We start from the raw sequence: 26,013 nt of genomic DNA, 5'->3' as shown, positions 1-26,013 counted from the left end.
AATGCCACTATGGAGAAGGGCAGCAAGATCTTTATACCCTTCATGTATGAGAGCATTGTAGAACGATATGTAGGAATAATTATCTTTTTTAAGTATCATTTTAATTAACAGAGCTGCTCGCTGCTGTTGAGTGGGCTAAAAAAAAAAAAATAAGTAGTTTAGTATACTACAAAGAATATGTTTGCAACATAAGTTAGTGGAGACCAGTGCAAGTTCTGAAATAAATCTAAGAAAATTTTTTAAACTCAAATAATTGTATCAAACATTTTTAAATAAAAATTGGAAAGAAAAAAAAAAATGTATAGCACAGACTTCCTCCGAGGGCTTTACCTCATTTTTTACTTTTTCCTCCTCCGATACTGTTAAAACTCCATCATTAATCATACGATCCATGATGTAGGACGTTTTGATGTCTTTTTCCAGGGCTTCTCTATGTTGAAGCAAACAGTTTCGAGCTTTTGCGTCCATCCTCCCTCAAATTTTTCACTCTCTGAACTGTCAACCATGAGCTAGGGGCAAAACATCACAATATTTGTCAGGGTAATAAAGATATAAAAAGATGTGTAACCTCACTGGTAATCAAGAAATAAAGAAAATAAGATTTTTTTGCAAAGATTTTTAAAAATGGACAAAAGCCAAAGCTTTCAAAGGTGTGAGAAAATGAGTATTCATATGCACTACATGAGAAGAATACAAAAATGGATACAACTTTTCTGGAAGGCAATATGGTAAGACAGAAAAGCATTTAAAGCGAGTATTCTCTCTAACCCAGAAATCCCACTTCTAGAAATTTACCTCAAGGAGACATTCACATATGTATGCAAAAATATCCACAAAAAGAGTTAACAGGGGTGCCTGGGTGGCTCAGTCGGTAGAGCATGTGACTCTTGATCTCAGGGTCGTGAGTTCAAACCCCACACTGGGCATGGAGCCTGCTTTAACAACAACAACAAAAAAAAGTTAACAGAGAATGTTTAGGTGAGGAAAAAAAGATGAAAACAGAACAAAAAAATTTTTCAAAAAAAGATGAAAATAATCTAAATGCCCACCTGAGTATAGATTTAAAAAAATTAGAGTATGTATATAAAATAGAATATTATACAGCCATTTAAAGTAAGACATTTCTCCATGTACTGACATAGAAAGATGTTCACTACACACTGCCAATTAAAAAAATTAGAAATATGATCCCACATACAGCACAAAATATATGTTGGTATCATATAAATACATAGGGAGATGTTAGGAAGTCTATTCAACCTAATATACTTGGGGTTACTTCTAAGTAGCAAGAATTGGGGGTTCCCCCTTTTCTTTTTTGTACTTTCCTAGAGTCTTAATTTTTTCAATATACATTATCATTTTTATAACTTAAAAAACTTTTTAAGATCTTTATAAATAGCAATCATACTGAAATCCTAATGTTTAGAAACTTCTTATTGTCTTTACCCAACATAAGACTAAACAGAGCAATGTTCTCACTCAAGGTGTTAGCTCTAGGTCTTTATCTGTAAACACATTTCTCACATGCTTACTCCACTAACGTTAAGTATGACAAAGCAGCAGAAAATACCCACTGGTGTCATTCAGATTGAGAGGACACAAAGAGGGGCACCTGTGGGCTCTGAGCAGGTTGAGCGTCTGATTCTTGATTTTGGCTCAGGTCGTGATCTCGGGGTCATTGGGTGGATGGAGCCCTGTATCAGGCTCCATGCTTAGCGTGGAGCCTGTTTAAGATTCTCTCTCTCCGTAGGAGCACCTGGGTGAGGCAGTCGGTTAAGCAACCGCCTCAGGTCCTGATGGCAAGGTTGTGAGATCCAGCCCCGGGTCAGCTTGCTTAAGTTTCTCTCTCCTGTTTCTCCCCCCACACGATCTCTCTCTCTCTCTGTCTCAAATAAATAAATAAATACATCCTTAAAAAAAAGTTTCTCCCTCTCCCTCTGCCCCTCCTTCCCACCCCCCTGAAGCTCTCTAAAAAATAAATTTAAAAAATAAAATAATATTCTTTACAGCATAATACTCTAAGTTTCTACTAGCTTTATTTCAAACACAATGCAAATTTTTCCATGGGTATAAAACCCAGATCTGATTCATGTTTTTAAAAACATTAACAGAACTCTACCCAATGTTGTACAGTGAGTGTCTAAATGTGTTCAATAATTTATTTATTCAATAAACATTTCAGCCCCTCCTATATGCCAGGCCCTGAAGTCTACAAAGAAAATTAAATCATATCCCTGAAGGAATTCATTATCTGATGGGAGAGAAAAATTTAAAGAGATAATTAGAATGTGATGCCCTGAGTGCAAAAATACAGATAAGCACAAATAATGTAGAGTGCACAAGAGAGGAGAGATAATCATGAAGTTTCATTAATGACTATATTGGCAAACAGAGAAACAGAGCACTTGCCTACACTTTCAAGGTTCACCAAATGCCCAGTACTAGCATGAAACTGAAAGATAAAAGAAAAAGTTATCATCAGAATCAAGGCTATGGTATTTTTTAAACGTTACTAACGTTTTATGATCTCAATTTAGACAAAACATTCCTTAATTTTTAGTTAATCTTTTTGGTTATATCGAATTGCTACTCTGAAACAGACACCTCTAACAACCTGAAACTAATTTCCAACTTTCCCCAGCCCTACTCAAACTAAACATGTAAATTTTAAATACGTTTTTAAACCCTGCACAAATCGTGAACAAATTATGAACAAATTCTCAGCGTCCCACCTTTTGTAACCACATCAAAATGTAAAATCAGACTCTTCAAAGATGTGAAATAGAGCGTAAAGTGCAATTTCATCCAGGAAAACCGTAATAGTTGGCTGCTTCCTCTTTCGGTAATTTCTCTTCCTGGTACAGGAGCAGGACGGTTATCAATTATTCCTTGTCCCAGAATTCTGAGTCCCTGAAATCGGCTACTGAACCTCCAGAGAACCCAGCTCGGGCAGAAAAGCGAGGCGCAAACTTACCCAAACCTCTGCACGAAGGTCTTATTGGGAAAGGCAGCCCTGCAGGGACAGACCGCAAAGTCCGGGTGGGGGTGGGAGTGGGAGTGGGGCTGGGGAGGGAAGCAATGGGGGCTTCCTAAAGGGAATGTAGGGAAGGGCGCACGGCCCCGGGACAAGTCCGGGCCTCACAGGTGCAGCTCCGGAGCCTCCGCAGTCCCAGGCGCCTCAAGACCCCCGGAGAACTCTGACCCGCGGAGAGACAGACGTCACCCCCGCGGGCCGACCACACATTGCCGGGCCGCCGAGGTGAGGCCCGGTCTGAGGCCCGCCCTCTCGTGGACCCCACCCCAGACACAAAGGGAGGAGGGCCACTCGAGCTGTCGCTCTTTCCTTCCAGCAGCAGCTGCTCCCCGGCCGGAGTCCGGCGCCACTCTGGACGCCGCCTCGACTTCAAGTCCTCGAGGGTTGCTGACGGCCCAGACTCCTCACCTTCGGCTCCGTCGCCCCTTCGGCCCAGGAATAAAAGAACCAGCGTCCACTTGAAGCCTCCTCCTCCCCGCCTCAGAACCGCGGAGCAGTCAAAATCTGCTGGACCCGCCCAGCCCGGACAGCGCGCGCCCGCGCACGCAAATATACACACCCCGAGCCACCGAGGAGCGGCCGCAGCCGCGCGCGCCTAAGAAAGCACCCTCCGCCCCACCCCATGGCGGGGGCGTGGCTAGGCCACGGGGGGGCGCCTCTTTCCGGGGACAGAGGACAGAGGCGGCGGCGCGCTCCACGTGGCGCGCGCTACCCTTCCCCGCTCCTTCGCTGTCCGGCGATCCGTGCGCGCGGGGAAGCCACGATTTCCTCAGGTTTGCGGCATAAATGGAAAGGAGAAGGAGGCTCGCCAGGTGCTTCTGCTGGAGGAAGTAGACAGGGCGGGTGGCTGGGGGACGCTGTGAAGCAGTGAGAACAGCCGGGAGAAGAGGGGGCAAGTTTGTGGGCGGTGCCAAGTCCAGGAGGGGGCGCGGTCACCGCCGAGGCGTCCCCGCGGAGGCTAAGGCGGCCACGTCCCGACCCCCGAGGTGAAGAAGCCGCCCGGGGCTTGTCGCGTCCTCAGAAATGTCGGAGGTGAAGAGCCGGAAGAAGTCGGGACCCAAGGGAGCCCCCTCGGAGCCGGGGAAGCGGAGCGAGGGCGGGAAGAGCCCCGAGGCCCGGGGCGGTGGAGGTGGGGGCTGGGCGGACCCCCGGACCGGCGTGAGCCTGCTGTCGCTGGGGACGTGCCTGGGCCTGGCCTGGTAAGTGGACGCGAGGCCGCCCGGGCCCTGTGTCTGGCCTCTCGCGGTCGCCCCGCTCTTCTCGGGGCCTCGCCCGGCTCAGCATCCCGCTAACCTTCCATCCCCAGACCTGCGGCTTCTGTTCCTCTGCTCCGACCCCAAAAAAGGGACAGCCCTACTTTTTTTTCTTTCTCTCTCTTCGCTCGTTTCTTACAACTCACTTTTCCTTTGGCCTAGTAGTGTGCTTGATCACTCAACTGAAGTTGAACCTAAGGTCTGGGAACGAGTCAGCCATTTCTTATGAGATGCGGATTTAGCCAAACTTTATTAAGCGCCTACTACACGTCGGAAGCTTTTCCGTTTTTGTAAGCCACCATTTCCTGTCCGCTGCACATTTGCCTTGGACACAGCTGCCGCACCCTCAGCCCATAAATCCCTATTGGCAAGGTTTGCAGTCTTTAAAGAATTCAGTATGATCTCAGGGCAACAAACGTTAATGACAATATCAGAGTTTGGAGGATTTCTCATATTTCCATCATTGTTAATGTGTTATGAATTTAAAGTGTATTCCTAAATTACAGATTGAATTTTAGTACTGTAAAATGACAAAAGTGTAGCATTTGTGTTCACCTAAAACTGAACATCTGTAGTCTTTAAACCAAGTAAATAGTGACACATTGTTGTAGAAAAAATGAGTATTAGAAATAACCTTAAGGGGTGCCTGGTGGCTCAGTCAAGCGTCTTCCTTCTCTCAGGTCATGATCCTGGGGTCCTGGGATGGAGGCCTGTGTGGGCTCCCTGCTGAGCAGGGAGCCTGCTTGTCTCTCTCCCTATGCCTTTGCCGCATGGCTCTCGCTCGGGGGCTCTCTCTCAAATAAATAAAAAATAACAAGACTGATGCTTTAAGTTAGAATTTCCTTCCACTTTTCACTGATTTTTAAAGTATTTGGAAGATAGTTATTCATCTTCAAGAGTAATAGAATTCTAGGAGGGACCCTGGGCCTCCTTTAGTCTAAACTATTTCTGATTGTAGTAAATTTTGAATTATACTATACTGGTGACTCATCCTGAGTCAAAATTAATAAAATATTTGTTACAATAAAGTGAATGTTATTAAATGTTCTTTTCAGGGGGCACCTGGGTGGCTCAGTTGGTTAGGCCTTGCCTTTGCTCAGGTCATGATCCCAGGGGATGGAGCCCCATGTCAGGCTCCCTGCTCAGCGGTGAGCTTGCTGCTGCTTCTCCCTCATCTTGCTGCTCCCCCTGCTTGTGCTCTCTCTCTGTCAAATAAATAAATAAAATCTTTAAAATAAATAAGTAAATGTTCTCGTCAAAAAAAAAAGTTCATCTTAGTAATATGGCATTTTATGTAATATTTTTATTTTGATCTTAAAAGAATAAATTTACCCTTTTTAATAAATTTACTCTTGTAAGTTGCTTTTATGTCTTAAAATGCACGACCTTCCTTAGGTAAATAAAAACCCTTTTAGGGGCGCCTGGTCGGCTCAGTCGTTAAGCGTCTGCCTTTGGCTCAGGCTCAGGGCGTGATCCAAGGTGATCCCAGGGTCCTGGGATCCACTGAGCCCACATCGCACTCTGTGCTCCGCTGGGAGCCTGCTTCTTCCTCTCCCACTCCCCTTGCTTGTTCCCTCTCTCACTGGAGGTCTCTCTCTCTGTCAAATAAATAAAATCTTAAAAAAAAAAAACAAAAACCCTTTTATACTGAGAAAGTTATTCAGTAACAAAGCTAGTAGCCTAAAAGATACAGATCTTCCTTGACTTAGGATGGGGTTACCATTGTAAGCTGAAAATATCATAAGTCAAAAATGCATTTAACACCTACCTCATCTACCAAACATCATAGCTTAGCCTAACCTATCTTAAGTGTGTTCAGAACACTTAACATTAGCAGACACTCGAGCAAAATCATCTAACAAGCCTATTTTATAATAAAGTATTGAATATCTTACGTAATTTACTGAATACTGAAAGTGAAAAAACAATGCCTGTATGGGTACAGATTGGTTTGAAGCGACTATGGTCACGTGGCTCACAGGGAGCTACTGCTGCAGCCACTGCCCAGCATCAGGGGAGAGGATCCGACCCGGGAGAGGATCAGGATCTCACTGCTACTCTGGGAAGCGGTCAAAATTCAAAGTACAGTTTCTACTGAATGCATATCACTTACACACCATCATAAAGTCAAAAAACTCAAGTCAAACTATTATAAGTTGGGGATTATCTGTATATGTTGCTTCTCTCTGGAACCTAATACAACCGGTTTGGGTTATTAAATTTACTAATTCTCTATTACCCAAAGAGTCATATTCATGAGATAAATTACATCACAGAATGTTCAACTTTTCAATAATTTAGTTACTCTTCAAGAAAAGCACTAATACAAATCTATAGGGGCACCTGCGTGGTTCAGTCAGTTAAGCATCCAACTCTTGATTTCAGCTCATATCATGATCTCAGGGTTGTGGGATCAAGCCCCAAGTTGGGCTCTGCACTGGGCATGGAGTCTGCTTAAGATTCTGTCTCCCTCTCCTTCTGCCCCTCTTCCCCCCCTCTCTGTCTGTCTAAAAAAAAAAGAAATCAATAAAGGAAAACCTGAAAAGTAGACACTTTAGTGCAGGAATTTACTGTTAGTCCTGATAGTAAAGACACGAGTTACATTGAAAATCTTCACTAACCTCATTTTTCATCTTTTTTTCTCCTGTTTTTTTGTACGTGAAGTTTTATCTGAAAGACAGGATTATGCTTTAAATGCCCTGATTTTTTTTTAAGATCTATTTATTTGAGAATGAGGGAGAGAGAGCACACAGAGGGAGAGGGAGAGGGAGAAGCAGATTCCCTGCTGAGCAGGGAGACCGATGCAGGACCCCAGGGATCATGAGCTGAGCTGAAGGCAGACGCTTAATCAACTGAGCTACCCAGGTGCCCCTACATGCACTGATTTTAAATGGAATATGGTCGCTATTTTCCTGAACATTCTGTATTGTGCCTGAAAATGAAGCTATAGTATGAAACATAGGGCTGAATGGGTACTGACCTTAGTGGCCCTGAAAGCCTTCTCTTGCAGAAGATCCATAGTGATAGCTTCCTTTGTTTGCCTCCTTTTCATTATTAAGTTGAAACAATCAGAGAAATCCTGTAAGTCCTCAATCAGCTGTCTGCCACCATCTAAGATTACTAAAGGAGCTATGTAGTTCCCTAAGGAAATGAACACTGTTTCATCCTACAGGCCCTGAATCAGTATGAGGTGTCTGTAGACTGCAATGAATTCTGAAGGAGTCGAAGATTCCTTCTGTAAGGCCCACACTAAACTAGCCAATTAACCTGGGACCCTTTTCCCCATATCCTTTTCTCATGTGATAATGAGAAGAGGCCCAAAAACAGGGTAAGAGAGTTCTCTTCCTGTAAGTGGTCTAATCCATCCATTCCATCCTTGATTTACTATAAACCCAACACTGATTTCAAAGGTGGACAGGCCTGGGGCTTCCATCCGGTGTAAGCAGGAGGAAAACCTGATCCTTTGTACCACTATAAGTTTGTCAGAGGGTTGGAAAAGCAGCTGCACAAAGCAATCTGAAAGAAATGGCCAACAGACTTAAAAAGAGTAACTGATGTGTGGTACCCTAACTGCACGAATTTGAACCTATTTAATCTACAACAACCCTATGAAGTATTATTCTCACTTTACAGATGAGGAAACTATAGCAAAAATAAATACCTTGCCAAGACGACTATACAGCTCATAAATGGCAGAGCTAAAATTGCTCAGTTCCATACTCTTACCCAGTATGATATGCCCTCCCTTTGATACTAACCTAAGAGGAGGCCAAAACCCTAGGGAAAAAAAAAAAAAATCCCTCGTCCAGAACTATTTATAGTCCTTTTCTAACTAGAAGCTAGAGCCCTTAGCAGACCCTAACTGTCTCATCTAAACTGAGGAAGACAGGGAATAAGGCGGCCTTGAACTTCTGTTAGAATATGCCTCTGATTGGTTAAGCATCTGACCTTTTTTTTTTTTTTTTTTTTTTTTTTTCAGAGAAAGAGTGAGCACAAGCAGGGGGAACAGCAGGCAGATGGAGAAGCAGGGTCCCCACTGAGCAAGGAGCCTGATGCAGGACTCGATCCCAGGACTCGAGGATCATGACCTGAACCGAAGGCAGATACTTAACTGACTGAGCCACCCAGGCATCCCACATCTGACTTTTGGTCTCAGCTTAGGTCTCAGTCTCAGAGTTGCGTATTTAAGCCCCACGTTGGGCTCCATGCTGGGTGTAGAACCTACTTAAAAAAAATGTATATATATATCTATATATAGATACACACACACACACACACACACACACACCTCTGATTCATAAAAGGAAACAAAGCGCTTTGGACACTAACCTGGATGCCAGTTTCAAAAATTTAGATTTTCAGGACTGAAGCTACCTTCTGTCAACATTGACTTCTAGAAAATCATCCTCTTCCTTAATGTTAAATGAGTTAATATTTATAAATAATTTTAGAATAGTGCCTGGCACATCCAAGTGAAAAATAAAATGAATGTATTTTAACTCAGCACATACAAACCACTTTTCATTTTTTTCATTACTACCAGAGTCAACTTTATGCTTGTTTTTTCTTTTTTTTTTTTTTTTTTAAGATTTTATTTATTTATTTGACAGAGAGAGCAAACACAAGCAGGCAGAGTGGCAGGCAGAGAGAGGGGGAGAGGGAAGGGGAGAAGCAGACTCCCGAGGACAACAGGCTCGATCTCAGGATCCTGGGATCATGACCTGAGCTGAGGGCAGACGCTTAACCAAGCCACGCCACCCAGGCACCTCTATGCTTGTTTTTTCTTATATGCATTATTATTCATATGTAATAATGGTGAATCTTTTTTTTTATTTTGTTGAGAAGCTAACCATGAAAAAAAACCTACACATTATCATCAGAGATGATATTTGCACTAGCATGACATAATTTTCTTCAAAGTTTTGCTTAATATTTGAATTTTGAGAAGAAGTCCAGAAATAGACATTAAAATATTTAATAAAATGGAAAGTGCTATAATGTGTTATAGTATTGTATCAACCTTCACAAAAAGTCTCTTACAATAACAGTTTTATTCTGAATAAACAGTCTAATCTACAGGATAAATCCCTGAGGTAACACTGGAGTAATGAGTGAAAAAACTAATCTCTGAAATTAGACTTATTTCTTCAGGGTATTCTCCATCCTTGGTCTCTGTCTGATGATCTCAGATAAGCCTATACTCTGAAAATAATCTCTTAAAATCCAAGAATGAAACAGCCAATATAAAAAAGAATTAAGTCTACACATTCATCTTTGAAAATTAGAGTAATGGCATTTTCTAATAACCAGAAATGTTATTTAAAAGTCATTTTAGCACATAGGAGAAAAGTCAATCTATGCTAGTTATGTAACCTGGGCTTACTTAATTCATTGTTATCTCATAGGACAGACACTAGCCATCATCGAAAGAAACTTATTTTATGGGGTGCCTGGTCGGCAGTCAGTTAGGCATCTGACTCTTGATTTCAGCTCAGGTCGTGGTCTCAGGGTCATGGGATCGACCCCCCATTGGGCTCTGCACTCAGCTGGGAGTCTGCTTCTCCCTCTCCCTCTGATCCTACCCCCTACTCAGGCTCACTCACTCTCTCTAAAATAAAATCTTTTTTTAAAAAACTTATTTTATCTGATATTGTAACATTGTTCAAAAAAACAAAAAGTCCATTTCAGTTTTGGATAGTTTTATAGCAAGTTAGCCTAATAACATCTATGAATTTGAAGCATCACACCTTTGCAATAATACACAAAGCTTAGAAGTCTTTCATCTGTCCTTTGAGTTTTGCGATCTTTAAATGTATGTCTTTCAGTGGAAGTCAGTTTCATAAAACACTATCAACTAGTGCTTCTCAGCTTGACTGAGTACTCAGATAATCTGGGGAGCTTTTAAGATTTCCAATATCCAAATCACATCTTAAACCACATAAGTCAGAATTTCCGTGGGTGGGACCCAGGCATTAGACTTTTTAAAAGCAGACAAGTGACTTCAATATGGAGCAAAGCTTTTGAACCACTGGTCTATGTAGTTTGATTTAAGCACTCTCTTCATAGGGTTCTGCCCCACCACTTTTTGATGACTCAATAAATACACAAAGAATTTCAACTGCTGCTTTTTCTGAGCCCAAAGAATTGAGTCAAAAGTAGATGAGCCAAAATGGTATTAGATCCAAAGCATTTCTTTTGCATTTGCTTATCTCAAGTCCTATACAAACAAAAGTCTATTTATTGTTTCTAAGATTGGGATAACTTAGGTTTCCGCAACCTTTACTACTTACCAGATGAAGAATACACTCCAATTTTAGAATGGCATCTAAAGTCCATTATATGAAAAAAATTAAGTACACCTACATGACTTGTATATTGAGTATAACCAATTGTAGAGATTATAAACCCTGCATTGCATATATGTTCTATTGCCACTTTGACAATGACTCCTGTTTTTGTAGTTTTGACTTGTTATTTTTCAGCTTCTAGTCATCTCTCTGTTCCGTTCCACTGCTTTATTTCTTGCCTACATTTTAATTTAAAAATACTTTTTTTATATAGGTAACTCTTCTACATTTCGGTATGAAAACACCTATTTTCTAGATATTGCCCAAATATGGCCTTTAGAAAAATAATAGAGATCTCATATCTTATTCCAGATAATTCGTCATTTCTTCCTCCAAAATATTTCTTTGCATTCAACTATCACACCATCTCACTCACTGGACTGGGACTTGAACAGTATAGAGTTTCGCTTTCTATTAATTTGTCAAAATAAACTACTAAAAGCTGTCACTACTCATACCAGAATTTATGTTGTCCTTACCAGAAGTATAAAATGTTCCTTTAAAATTCAAACTTAAATGGATGTGAATTAGGAGGTAGTGATTTTTTTTTCTTTTCCAGGTTTGTATTTCAGCAGTCAGAAAAGTTTGCAAAGGTGGAAAGCCAATACGAGTTACTGAAAATAGAAACCAACAAGTTCCAAGGACTTCAAAGTAAAATCAGTTTAATTTCAGAAAAGGTAATTAATTATTAACTGGCTTACTTGGGTAGATTTTCCCATTTTTCTTCCCTACTACCACTCTTCTACCCCAGTTCATACTTCCTTTTTCCTGCCTTTTAGACCATTACTGCTTTAACTCTCACTGGTTTTCGTACATTTCTCCCTTCAGTCCAATTTAGACTCAGATTATTTTGAAAAGATGGGTTTTTTTTTTTAAATATAAATGTTACTGTTTATATTGATGTGACCCCAATTTCCTTTTTAAATATCAAGTGTCTAGAGCACTGAAAATGTGATTGGTCTTCAGGTATAAAATTAGAATAGCAACAGCACTTGCTGGGCAAAGGTCCATCAGGTTTTTTCTTTCTTTACTTTCTAGTTGGTAAATTTGTATACATCTGCATATCAAAATGACTAAAAATAAATATTGGTTTGGTAGTCAACTGAAAATTAAAATCCATGTGTATGTTGTGTTTCTTCAAGCTGCAAACACAGATGCATTATTACTGGAATTCTTAGAAATGTGAGACATAAATTTTTAACTACCATGCTTCTCAGCAGAGGTCAGCTGCAATCAATGAGGCATCATGCAGGACTTGTCTGGCTACCAGGAACCAAGCTATGATTGGGAAACATACCTTCTTTGTTCATTTATTCGTTCACTAAACCTTTACTCGTGTCATAAGGTAGACAAGGACTCTGCTTGGCACCACGGTGAGCAAGGATTTACAAAAAGAGAAAAATGAAACAGAGGGTCTGAGTTCCTGTGGCCTCATGCATAGAATTAGTATATAATCAATCCCCCAGAAGAGAAAAGCCATAGATGAAAATTATGCATCCCTCACGTATGCCAGGGGACTCCACAGAGGGTGAGCCCAGGGGCTTTGGGAAGAAGCTACATAATGGGGGCGCCTGGGTGGCACAGCGGTTAAGCGCCTGCCTTCGGCTCAGGGCGTGATCCCGGTGTTATGGGATCGAGCCCCACATCAGGCTCTTCAGCTATGAGCCTGCTTCTTCCTCTCCCACTCCCCTGCTTGTGTTCCCTCTCTCGCTGGCTGTCTCTATCTCTGTCAAATAAATAAATAAAATCTTTAAAAAAAAAAAGAAGCTACATAATGGTACAGGAGTGGGTATTTTGACGTAGGGCTCAAGTTGGAATCTGATTTTATTTGTTAGGGGCTCCTCTAATCAGAGGGAACAGAGTTACAGAAAAATAAATCCCAGGAGATAGAACTCCATGTATTTAAAAGCTATTGGAAACAAATTTTGAAGAAAGATGTCCTTTCAAAATGAAAAATTTTGTGGCAATTAAAATGCTTTTTGAGGCAGATTTTTAAAATATCATCATTATCCAAGAAATACTCAGTCTTTGCAAAGCTCTTTCTCTCCCAGTCTTCCCTAGGAGTAATTCGACAATAGCTGCCCTTTTGCAAAGCTTGTCCTAAAGGCCAGGATAATCAGTAGGAGGGGAAAACAACCAGATGTGGGCTCTCATCACAGCTGTGTAACCTTGGAAAAAATCACTTTAATTTCTCTTAGCCTCTATTTCATCATTTATTAAGTGAGAATAACAATATTTTTATAAGGATCAGATGTGATACAATATATATGCAAACTTTTTGAAAACTTTAAACAGTAATAAATTTAAGGTATTAAACTCTTTTAAAAATAAATGAAAAAACTATTAGGATATATTGACAGCCCATAAATGCAAATTATTGTAGCATACTAGTCACTATATATTTTCAAATTCAATCTTGAGACCTTTACTGTTCTGAAAAGTTGATCATGTATTTGGGGTCTGCTGGGGTCTACTGCCTCCGGATTATAGTGATGCTTGGTGAACAGCCTAAACAGGAAATTACCATAGATGAAGATAAACTTACCTCAAAAGGCTGATAATAAGACAGCTAAACTTAAGAATATTGCTGATGTACAAATATTTCTCAGAATTGATTTTTTAAGGATCTTGTCTAATAGCTACATGTGTACATTTATTTTTTAAAGATTTTATTTTTAAGTAATCGCTACACCCAATGTGGGGCTCAGACTTACAGCCCCAAAGATCAAGAGTTGCATGCTCTATCGACCAGGCACCCCTAAAATAACCTTTAAATAAGGTTTCAGAGTGGTCTTTTTATATTAGTCAGTACTGTTACACATTGTTTCTATCACCTGGGATTGCTTCAGGTCTTGATTGGGGTGGGCCCAGATTTATGGCCATTCTTCTTCCTAAATGTCAACAAACATGTGTTTTATACCCTAAGACAGGGGAGGTACAAAAAGGCACAAGACATTCCTTCCCCTAAGGAATTTAGAAGCTCTCGTATCTTCACCTGACTAGTAACATCACTCTGTTCAAGTGTCAGATTTCAGTCACTTCTAAGCCTTTCCTCATTCCGCTCAAGACTCAGAGCATTCATTCTCCCCATGCTAATTCTATCGTGACAGAAATAGTAAGTTTGTGAGTTTGTGTTGTTATTAATTTGCCTCCTTTTCTGCTCTTTAAAGCAAACACTCTGTCTTTATATCCTTAGTGCCTAATAATGGAACAGAGGATAATCAATGAATCTTAGTGGGACTCCAGAATATGTGATGTAAAAGATCCAAAATGCTGTCTCCTCTGTCAAATTATGAAGTCAGGAACTATATTATGTCTATATTTTGATATCTAGTGTCTAGCACAAGGTCTGGCACAGAGTGAACACTCAAAAATTCTCTAATTTTGTGTGCCGAGTGCCAAACAGGTGTCAAATACACAACACAGTAGGTGCTCCAGGAGTTTGGGCTATGGAAGAATGCTGCGCTAAGGAGCTGAGATCTGTTCTGAGCCTTGAAGGAAGGACACACTGAGCTAAGCAACAAGGAGGGGAGAATAGCATAGAGATAAATTTGGGACTTTATCCTAGAAGTATTAGGAAACATCGTGGGTTTTTTAATGTCATACCATGATGTGCATAGCGGTTTTTAAAAGCTTCATCTGTCTGTAGTGTGTAGGATGATTTAGAAAAGAAGTAACTAGAAGCAGATATCAGATAATACTTCTAGAATATTTTCCTTGATCCTTGAAGTCTGGTTTGGGTGCCCCATGTAAGTGCTTCCATAGCTCTTTCCCCCTCATAACACATGTAGACTTGGCTTTCTCCCCAATTACACTAAGCTTCTTAAGGACAGAACCATATCTTGTACAGTATTATGCCTTCAACACAATGCCGTAAACACTTAGTAAGTTAACAATCATTCTAGGCCTTCCTGTAGTCTCTGAGGATCTACATGAGTATAAGCTAAAAGAGGTCCACAGCCTCCTATATTCTGGACACATATGAGGAAATGCCAGGAGCTTACCACAATTTACAGATACTTAGCACATGTTACTATTTGATGTGAGTTGCCTCCGTAAACCGCACTTTTATTCATTTTGCCTTTTGTTATATCTGTAAGATCTGATTCTGGTACCTTCTCTGTAAGAGGTCAGTCAAGAGATTTTGAGGAAGAAACTCTTCCAGAATCAAAAAAGCCAAATAACTGTAAGAATGACAACTAAGTTGCTTTCCATTGGAGTAAGAAAAGAAGGAAATATGATATACTTCAGACTTCTTTAACATTATTTCTCTCTTGAATGTCCCTCCATGAAAATGTACAGATATTTAGGTTTATAAATTCAGGTGTGTGTTTTTCTACCATAGTGCTAATCTATTACATTTGTTTTAAAATCTGTTAGAACAACTACTGAAGTAATGAAAGTTTTTGTCATTATGGCTCTGATATACATGGATATTTTAGACATCTTCAGAATTTGAACTGGACATGTCATTGTTAAAGTGTATTTCCCTAATATAAAAGTTATTAAGGGGCACCTAGGTGGCTCAGTTGGTTAAGTGTCCAACTCCTGATTTTGGCTCGGGTCATGATTTCAGGGTCATGAGATCAAGCTCCATGTCAGGCTCCACACTGGGCATGAAGCCTACGTAAGATTCTCTCTCTCCCTCTGCCTTTGCCCCTCTCCCCTCACTCGCTCATGCTCTCTCTCTCTCTTAAAAAAAAAAAAAAAAAAAAGTTATTAAGTAGCTTTGGGAATTGTTTTGTGTTATAAATGCAGCTTGAGTCTACTGAAACTATCCTGCAGGAAGCTACATCATCCATGTCTTTGGTGACCCAGTTTGAGCAAGAAGTATCCAGCCTCCAAAGTATTATGCATGACATCCAAAATAGTGAAGAGTTGCTCACCCAAAAGATGCAAAGCCTTAATGAGAAATTCCAGAATGTTTCAGATTTCTGGAAAAGAAGCCTAGAAGAAATGAATGTTAATACAGACATTTTCAAATCAGAATCAAAACAAATACATTCTCAAGTTACTGTCCAAATTAATTCAGCTGAACAAGAAATAAAATTGCTCACTGAAAGGCTAAAAGATTTGGAAGATAGCACACTAAGAAATATTAGAACAGTAAAAAGACAAGAAGAAGAGGATCTTCTACGAGTAGAGGAGCAGCTTGGCTCTGATACAAAAGCAGTTGAAAAGCTAGAAGAGGAACAGCATGCTCTCTTTGCCAGAGATGAAGACCTGACTAATAAACTTTCCAACTATGAACCCAAAGTTGAAGAATGCAAGACACATTTGCCAACAATTGAGAGTGCTATTCGCTCTGTTCTCAGAGTCTCTCAGGATCTGATAGGGACAGAAAAAAAAATGGAAGACTTAACTACTCAGATGTTTAATATGGAAGATGATATGCTAAAAGCAGTATCTGAAATCATGGAGATGCAAAAAACCCTTGAAGGAATTCAGTATGACAATAGCATATTAAAGATGCAAAATGAACTGGATGTTCTGAAAGGAAAAGTTCATGATTTTATGGTATATTCAAGTACAAGAGAAAAGGGAACTTTAGAAGAATATAATTTAGAAAATAAAGGAATTGATAGTGACTTTTAAATGCACCACATTTATTCTGATGACCATATTATACATAAAGTTATTAGTTCCATACTTTTCTGTTATTTTGATATGCCTTTTATCCTACATTACTGGCAAATAAGTGACACATCCACACACATGGATTATCCAGATAATGAAAGCTTATCTATTTAAGCAATAAAATTTATCTCATTTTTTGCATTTTAAATAGAATTTCCAAAATATATCCCCACCTTTTTAAAGCAATATACTTAATATTTTAAATGTTTTTCTAATAAGTAATGGACATTATTATGAGTTTCACCTATTATATTGGACCCAAATATATTAACACCTCTAGAAGCTATTGAGGAGTGGTTCCTTTCTCACTAAATGACCCTAGTTTGCTATTTTCTCAAACCTTATGTCTATTTCTTATACCTTTTCTGTCACCTAAAGATGTGACCCATTGGCCCGCTGTTACTGTCAGGTTGGTTGGTAGGAAATGTGCCTGCCTAACCAGTTCTGCATTTCCTTTGTAATTTACTGCAGGCTAAGATCCAGACCACGAAGTTCATAGACATTTTGTCTAAAACAAAAGATAACATGACCAAAGGAAAACATGAAGTGATTTGCTGTGAATCAATATGTACTTTTTGAAAACTGTGGAGCCTGGGAAACATTTTTACTTTTTATTAAGGTTCTAAAGTGTATTAGAGATATTTATAAGAATTTTTAAATAAGAGTAAATACAGGTGTGCCTGACTCTTGATCTTGAAGTCATGAATTTGAGCTCCATGTTGAGCATAGAGATTACTTTAAAAAAATTTTTAATGAAAAAAAAAGGAGTAAATATGTTCTTATTGAAAGTTTTACCCATGAATTAAGTGTGTATGAAGTATGGACTTTTGGAATATCTTTGTTTACCTGGGATTTTTTTTTTTTAAGGTTCTAACTGTGTTACAGACTCTTGAGTTTGCTAGATACATGATCCCTAGATAAATTATTCTACCTACAAAAAAAAAATGCCAATATACCTGTGGCCTGTTTTAAAGAGGAAAAAGCAGCATATTGAGAAATTATGATAACTATGGTAATTAAATGTACTCCATTGTTTTAAAGAGTTCCCAAACTAATTCCCCAACCAAATTTGTTTTACATGATGATTTTATTTTACTCTAAATCATATAATGGAGTCACAAGGAATAAGATGTGACATACTGGGATGTGATTAAGGGGAGATCTAGTCAGATTTTTCCAGTAAGATCATTGGAAATGTGCAGGGTTGGGGAAGCACATAAGACTTTTATTGGTAACTGGTGTATCAAGAGTGTTCAAATTTGGTGTTGAAAACTGAGTCAACTGCATATAGAAGTATTGTTCCTACTTGTGTCTTCTTGCCAATAACCAACTGTAGTCCCAGTTTTATAATGTAATATCAGTGGAATTAAACACAACTTGAAAGCAGTCAATTGTGGTCAGGTAGTTTTATTATGTAAATTTGCACATTTTTGGAAAAATCCCAAACAAGTTCTACTTTGGGGTTAGGAGGGCCTATGGTAGACAGCCATGGGTCATAAAAATAAGCCTGAAAATATGCTACTATTAAAGAGCATATTACTAATTTCTGGAATCTTAACATTAAACTCCTTGACGTCTGAATGTCTAAGTTCTTGTCTGTGTGCACTGACAAAATTGTATTTGTTTGCCTTTATTTTAATGCAAATAAAATAGATTCTAAAGTTCACTAGAACTTTGTTGTTTCAACCTCCATCCCGTCATGGCAGATGTGATCTCTCATAGTTTGCTTGTTTGTTTAGCCTATCACCAGGTTTGATGCAACATTATTATTAACTTGTATATAGCATAGTAGTTGCTACAGAAAATAAATGGAAACCAGGTGACCACTGTGTTCTAGAGTGACAGTTACCAGGGAAACAGAAACTACTCTTCTACAAGTATTTCATGAGAAAACTATTGTGTGTATGTATATTCATATTATGTACATGCGTATATGTATATTTTCCTTTACTCAGAGGTTTTCCTATAAAAAATTGTCAGTAGAGAGATTTAGATATACCTAATTTTTCTTCCTCTGTTCCTTACATTCATTTATATAACACAGATACTTAAAATTTCAAAAACTTCCCTGTGTATCAAATATTAAATTACATTGTTAGTCTTTCCTTTAAGGAAGATTACCATATTCTAAGACACATTTTTGTATCTTGTAGTTGATAATAAATTCTATATCAATCAATTCCTGATAGAGAGTACTACTGGGTCCATTTTCTAAATTTAGTATAAATAAATCACTTTTACAAAATAAACACCTATTTTTTTTAACTTTTGGATGCAAAGTTTAAAAGTATATTTATAGTAATATTTCCTTAAATTTTGCCTAATGATTAGAAGCTGTTGACTAAATGTACTTTTATATTTTATAATGAAAAATGTTGATTTATTAGCCTTATGGTTTCACAGAAAACTAGTAAGAAACTATTATTTTTTTTCTCAACTATAAGATACTAGTTACTACTTACTAGTAAAAACTAGTAAGATACATTTTTAATTTCAGTCTGATTACAGACCTTTCTATGAATCTATAATCTTGATCAAAGCTTAATATGTCATTAATAATGATACTAAAAATTTTTTAAATGATGCTGCAAATTCACCAAGCACATGAAAAAAGATTCATTTCTCTATATACTTATGTGCACAGTTAGCAAAAGCTCTGCAAATTTACCCAGCTTCTGTTTTTTTCAGTTCAGCTATGAACTATTAATTTAATACAAATCAAAATGCTCCATCCCAGCTTTCACAGCAAGGGAGGACAGAACTAGCATTGGAGGCTATTATGTGTCAGACATTGCTAGGAAGTCTACATTCATCATCATCACAGTACAGCTCTGTGCACTGAGTACCTACAATGACCTTTATTATCCCTACTTCACACTACAACTTTGCTAGCCATGCCACCCATTTTAAAAATGAGGAAACTGAGGCTTAGCAAGGTTAGGAAACTCGCAATCACACTGCTAAGTCTGTCCAACTCCAGAAGCCACTGACCTCCCACTGTGCAATGCGATCTGCTATTATTCAACCAGAGGGAGAAAATTACCAGAAATCCATCTTGAGAATTAAAAAAAAAAAAAAACTGTAATTTGGCCAAATGTGTCCACTACCCTGTTGTCATTAAACGAGACTATAAGTCACCCAAAAGTTGTAACAATGACCTAAAATTATTTGGGCCTTGGGCATAAGAAGGAACCAATAAATGTTTAGGGAACAGTGGGAAAGCAGTGGTGGAGAAAGAGCCTTAGACCAGAATTTTCTAAGCTAGGCTTTGCCACTAGCTGTCTGTCCTTGGGCATTTTATTTTGGGGCTCAGTTTTTTAATTTGTAAAATGAGGAAATTATATCAAAAAAATCTCTAAGACCCCCTTCTGGCTTTATGTAGTTTTTAATTTTAGAGATTAATAAAATTTCCGGGTTCTTTAGTTACAGCTAAAAGATCCTTTAGCAAAGTTTTTGGAAAGCTCATTGGACCCAGAAATCATTCCCTTGAACCATGTTGCTCTACTTGTAGATCCAGACAATATTTAACATTATAGGACAGCATCTAGCTTAGTACCTTGTATATATGACAGGAATTCGGTAAAAATCTTTTGAGCTATTGGTGGACTCCAACACTTCTGTCCATTCTAGGCAAGCCTTAAGTAATTTTTAAAAATAATTCTGTGAGGGGCGCCTGGATGGCTCAGTTGGTTAAGTATCTGCCTTCCGTTCAGGTTGTGATCCCAGGGTGCTGGGATTGAGCCCCCAGTTGGGCTCCCTGCTCAGCGGGGAGCTGGCTTCTCCCTCTCCCTCTGTCTGCCACTCCCCCTGCTTGTGCGCGCTCTCTCTGTCAAATAAATAAAAAAAATCTTTAAAAAATAATAATTCCGTGAAACAATTTCAAGTATGTTTCTATATTCCTACACTATATTCATAAATATTTTAGTAAAGATCAGTAGAAGTTCATGATGAATTGTTTTTATAAGCTACCAAGTGAAACAGAGAGCCTTACCAGCAGTTTCTTAATGATCTGATCCTTCCAAGAATAAAGTACGTTCTTTCTAGGAGTCTTAACTGTGTAATGCTGTTAGGCTACATTTACTCTACGGAGTAGATACATTAATAAACAATAACCTAGCAATGAATTGGATGAAATAAGCCATCTACTTCCTTCACCCTTTGTAGTCTCTGTTTCAGCAAATACACTTGCAAAACCTTTCCCTTAAAAATAAAACATGCTTTTGCAATCACTACTTGATTTCCTTCCCATTTGTGGTTGCTCTTTTTTTTAAAAAAAAGATATTTATTTGAGAACAAGAGAGCGCACATGGGCACGTGCACTAGTGGGGGAGGGGCAGAGGAAGAGGGATAAGCAGACTCCCCGCTAGGAGAACCTGCTGTGGGGCTTGATCCCAGGACCCATGACCTGACCTGATCTGAAGTAAGAAACTTAACCAACTGAGCCACCCAAGCACCCCTATGGTTACTCTTTAATGTCATACTCATAATAACATTTCAACAGTCTAACTTCTCTACCAAAAAACATTTGGGGCCACCTCCCCTCACCAATAATTAACGTAGCATAAACTTGAGAAGAAAAATCCTAAAATATATTTTGAAATCCAACATATATAATGGGGCAAAGAAGGGGAATTACTACTTTGAGATAACTGTTCTGCTCCATTTCAGCTTGTCATTTTTTGCAGCTATATTGTTACTCCTTTTTTAAGCTGCTATAAATATAATTTTCTGAACATACTAAATTTTTATTTGCATTATATAAAACCATGTTAATGTTATCAAAGTAATCTCAAAAGATTAGCTGAGTAAACCAGGCAAATGCAATTTTATAATGGTAATTCATAAAAAAAACTGATATACACAATTATTTTAGAAATAAAATTTGATGTCTTGAGATGAAACTGTAGATCTTATTTTGTAAAACTGCTTTTCAGAGAGAGAGAGAGAGAAAGAGAGAGAGAGAGAGCATGTGCTCCCATGAGTGGGGGAGAGGCAAAGAGAAAAGGAGAAAGAGAATCCTCAAGCTGACTCCCTGCTGAGCGCAGAGCCCAACTCTGGGCTCAGTCCTGAACCTGAAGATCATGACCTGAGCCAAAATCAAGAGTCAGTCGCTCAACTGACTGAGCCACCCAGGCGCCACTTTGTTTTCTTATTTCAAATCATCTATTCATTGACATTTTCTTTCCCAAACTAAACTACAAACACCTTAAAAGCAGAAATTGTTCTTGATCATACTAGCACATACATGCCCAGTAAACACTGTTGGATCCAATTAATGCTTAGGGCTTTTTAAAAACAAAATTTTATTTTTTTTAATTCAAGTATAATTAACACACAGTGTTAAATTAGTTTCAGGTGTACAATACAGTGATTCAACAATTCTATACGTTACTCAGTGCTCTTCATGATAAGTGTACTCTTAATCCCCTTCACCTTTCACCCATCGCCCCCCCGACCTCCCCTCTGGCAACCACCAGTTTGTTCTCTATATTTAAGAGTTTGCTTCTTTGTTTGTCTCTTTTTTTCCACTTTGTCTTGCTTCTTAAATTCCACATATGAGTGAAATCATATGGTATTTGTCTTTCTCTGACTTATTTCACTTAGTATTATATCCTCTTGATATATCCATGTACACGGAGTATCCAACTAGTTTTGATTATTAGTACACAGTTATAGACAATCTCCACTTTAAAACAATGCTTTCCAGGGTGCCTGGGTGACACAGTTGGTTAAGCACCGACTCTTGGTTTCGGCTCAGGTGGTGATCTCAGGGAGCTGGGGTCAAGCCCCACTTCCAGCTCCGCACTCAGTGGAGTCCGCTTAAGACTCTTTCCTCTCCCTCTGCCCTCCTCCCTGCCTCTAAAATAAATAAATAAAATATTTTAAATAAATAAATAGTAAAACAATGTTCTCCTAGAAAACAAGTTGAAAGTTAAATGTGTGAAAGTCATATGATCGACTTACACATTATAAAGGGGACTCCCTCTTTCAGTGTAATCACAATGTCTATCTGTCTTCGGACATAGGCTTTGACAATATATTTTACATATGTCCTTTAATTTTTTTTCCTCCATAGCTGAGCATACAATCCACAGTCTTCAGTTTATCTTCTTTTTGAAGTTTACTAGTTTTACCTGACAATTCCTGTTACAATTTTCAGTTTTGTATTATGAGATTATATCTCATATATAAACTATTATCACTAAATCCACACTTTCTTTTTTTCTTTTCCCTCTTAATATTATTAACACTCGACAATGCAATAAAATTTCAAATACTCAGGAGGAGGAATTAAGATGGTAGAGTAGTAGGGAGACCCTATGCTTACCTCATCCCTGGAACACAGCCAGATAAATATCAAATCATTCTGAACACTGAGAGAACAAACTGCACATCTAGAAGGAGAAAAATGGCCACATTGTGAAGGGTTAACTAACTAGAATATTTTAAATAAAGACTTGCAAAAAATTTCAAATATTCAAAAACAACAAAATATTCAACTTCTCCGACACTGCTATTTAAACACACACACACACACACACACACACACACACACACACACTCACATGTGCACACAAACATTACCACAAACAATGAAAATAGCTTGAAATACTCCCAGGCAGTTGTGTGGCCCAAAATGTTCATCAACTAGGTGTTAGATGGGATGAGGAAACAAAAATGTTCATCAACTAACATATCCAGGTTAAACCAAAATGACAATTTACAGGTGGATGGTAAGGAAGGAGGATGGCATGGAAATATACAAAAGCTGAGAACCACTTGTGTTTGGAATCATAGGATTTTAGAATTTTGGAAATAGTTTTTTTGTTTATTGGTTGTTTTGTTTTTTACATATTTATCTTCTCTACTAAACTACTAAACTGAGTTGAGGTCACAACCCAAGCTGTACTCATCTTTATATCTCTCACACTTGGTATGTCTAACATAGTAGGAACTTTAGAATTAGTTAATTGAATTATTCAGGGTCTCAGGATAAATACCCCAGAAAATTATTTATAAAAGTAATAGGACCTGGCTGGCTCAGTCAGTAGAGCATGCAACTCTTGATCTCTGGGTTATAAATTCAAATCCCACGTTGGGCGTGGAGATTACTTAAAGATAAAATCTTTAAAAGTAACAGGACAATAAAGCATATACACATGGAGTCTTGAACGTTGGTCCCTTCATTCTAGCACTAGAAATAGCTACAAACAAACTTGTGTTTCAAAAATTATGTTGCCTTGTTTGACCCCCACAAATCTACCAAAGCTCATCTAGAGGAAGCTTCCTCCTCTCTTCTCCAGCAAGAAAAAATACCTCACTGTCTCTCATTTAGCTCATTTTGCCACCGTACAGAGGACTGATAGTATAAAAATAGCTGAAAAATGCTCTTTCCAGTGATATTTTATGAAATTTCCTTCATGTTTTCCTTCTTAATCATTAGTAATACACTTGATACATCTTTTACCATGCTTTCCAGAAGAATGGTAAAGTTATAGTTCAAAATTCAACTTGAATTTTATATATTAAGCTTTTAACCAATTTAATTATGGTATTATATTTTCTTACAGTGTCAGAAGTCTGAAGCTATCATGGAACAGTGGAAGTCTTTTCAAATAATTGCTCATCTAAAGCGTCTACAGGAGGAAATTTATGAGGTGAAAACTTGGTCCAACAGGATAATTGAAAACCAGAATATATTGAACAACAATTTGACATCTCTTTCTCAAGATGTGACAAAAGTAGACCAAAGTACAACTTCTATGGCAAAAGATGTTGGCCTCAAGATTACAACTGTAAAAACAGATATACGACGTATTTCAGGTTTAGTAACTGATGTAACATCATTGACAGATTCTGCGCAAGAATTAGAAAATAAACTAGAAAAAGTAGAAAAAGATACAGTAAAAAACATAGGTGATCTTCTCTCAAGTAGCATTGACCGAACAGCAATGATCCGAAAGACAGCATCTGAAAATTCACAAAGAATTAATTCTGTTAAGAAGATACTTTCAGAGCTAAAGAATGATTTCAACAAGCACACAGATAGGTTTTTAAGCTTAGAAAGTGACAGAGCTAAAGTTATGAAGACAGTGACTTTTGCAAATGATCTAAAACCAAAGGTGTATAATCTAAAGAAGGACTTTTCCCGTTTGGAACCATTGGTAAACGATTTAACACTACGCATTGGGAGATTGGTTACTGACTTACTCCAAAGAGAGAAAGAAATTGCTTTCTTAAATGAAAAAATATCTAATTTAACAATAGTCCGAGCTGAGATTAAGGATATGAAAGATGAAATAACACACATTTCAGATATGAATTAGTTTGAAATTATTTAGATGAGACTGAAATAACTTTTTAGTAACATGACCTCTGTCATGTTATAAAAAGACTGACAACTCAGAAATAATGAAATTTTGGAGCAAATATCATTTTGTGTTTGATTTGAGACTGAACAAAGGAACCCTCATTTAAATGGAGTTGCAAGGCCAGAAGGGGGAGTTCTCATGCCATACCTAACTCCTTGCAGCCCCTGGCCAAACAGGAAGAAGCCCATGCTTTACTACCCCAGCAGGAGGAAGATTTTCTCCTAGACACAGCAGCCTAGCCAGCGAGACACTGTTGCAATTCAGTCAACGAGAAGCCACCACACTGCAAACTCCCAGTTCACGCCAATGGACTTTTTGTTTAGAACAGCCCCTCCCAACTGCCCTCTTTCCTCTATGAAAAAGCATTCCTCTCCTTTGTTTTCTGGGCTTGCCTATGGTTTTGCCATAGCTTGCATGTCCTGAATTGCAATTCTCTGTTATTCCTGAATAAACCCATTTTGCTGGTAAAATAACCGGCTGTTTTATTTTAAGGTTAATAGATTCTATTCTGAACAGTAAAAACAATATTTTAAAGGGTTGAGCAGTTGATTTTTCAAAAAAAATATGCTGAAACGTATACTTGTAATTTTATATAGCAAGAATCCTATGCATTCCCAATACACTCTCTCTCTCTCTCTCTCTCTCACACACACACACACACACACAAGTGGGGAAAAGCAGGATCCGCCAGTCTACCACTAGGAAATCTAGATGGGGCAGGATCTGAACCCCACTTGCCCTCGTGGACTGCCAGGGAGCATATCACGTATGGTGGGAGCCCTAACTAGAGAACTGTCCGTCAGGATCAGGGCCTTGGCGTTCACTATCCAGTTAGAGGAAGGGGAAACTAGAAAGGTCACAGCCGGGATGCTGCAGGAAAAGAATCATGTAAGGCTTCCTGGGTCTTCCATGGCGTTAGGAAATAGGTAAAGATGACCTAAAACAGTAGGGAAGTGGTAGCCAGAGCAGGGTTTGAGGGAGAGGCATCGTAAATCACAGGGGGCTTGCCAAGCCTCAGATGGAGACTGCCCTAAAGCAACACAAGTCATGTGTGGTGACGATGTCACCAGGGCCGCCTAAGCAGAGAAGGAAGTTCTAACATTTAAAACACATTATATAATTCTATGAAATTCTAGAAAATGCAAACGATAAAGGCAGAAAATAGATCAGTGGTTGCCTAGGGATGGCAAGAGGTACAGATTATAAAGAGACACAAAGAAATCTCGAGGGGTGAAAAGTATTTATTATCTTGCTTATGATAGTGGTTTCACAGGTATATACATGTATCAAAGTTCATCAAATTGTACTCTTTGAACATGTCTAATTTACTCCGCATCAAATATTCCTCAATAAAGTTATAAAATAAA

General features: G+C 38.6%; 2 protein-coding genes and 1 non-coding gene across 4 annotated transcripts in view; 2 read left to right on the top strand and 1 right to left on the bottom strand.

The window, feature by feature from the left end:
• The window catches only part of APAF1 (apoptotic peptidase activating factor 1), a 79,822-nt gene extending 76,197 nt beyond the window's left edge, over positions 1-3,625 (bottom strand). Inside the window, 4 exon segments of the mRNA XM_040637354.1 lie at positions 1-135; positions 331-509; positions 796-935; positions 3,446-3,625. The exon segment at positions 1-135 is cut by the window's left edge and continues 3 nt beyond it. Coding sequence (XP_040493288.1) covers positions 1-135; positions 331-468 — 273 coding nt within the window. The 5' untranslated portion in view covers positions 469-509; positions 796-935; positions 3,446-3,625.
• On the top strand, positions 854-926 carry TRNAK-CUU. The gene has a single exon. It is a non-coding gene; the product is annotated as a tRNA-Lys (tRNA).
• Positions 3,626-3,717: 92 nt separating the features above from the next.
• LOC103660135 (IKBKB interacting protein) lies at positions 3,718-25,111 on the top strand. 2 transcript variants are annotated; one of them, XM_040637355.1, is made up of 3 exons: positions 3,718-4,236; positions 11,197-11,314; positions 15,396-17,940. In XM_040637355.1, the coding sequence occupies exons 1-3, from the start codon at positions 4,061-4,063 to the stop codon at positions 16,230-16,232; spliced, it is 1,131 nt and encodes a 376-aa protein (XP_040493289.1). In that variant the 5' UTR covers positions 3,718-4,060; the 3' UTR covers positions 16,233-17,940. The 2 variants fall into 2 exon arrangements, with proteins under 2 accessions (XP_040493289.1, XP_040493290.1); XM_040637356.1 differs by lacking the exon at positions 15,396-17,940 and adding an exon at positions 23,846-25,111 and having other exon boundaries at positions 3,727-4,236.
• The last annotated feature ends 902 nt before the right edge of the window (positions 25,112-26,013 follow it).

Source organism: Ursus maritimus, unplaced genomic scaffold (assembly GCF_017311325.1).
Source record: "Ursus maritimus isolate PB19 unplaced genomic scaffold, ASM1731132v1 scaffold_21, whole genome shotgun sequence".
NCBI classification, from domain to species: domain Eukaryota; kingdom Metazoa; phylum Chordata; class Mammalia; order Carnivora; family Ursidae; genus Ursus; species Ursus maritimus.
This window is presented reverse-complemented; position numbering and strand designations above follow the sequence as displayed.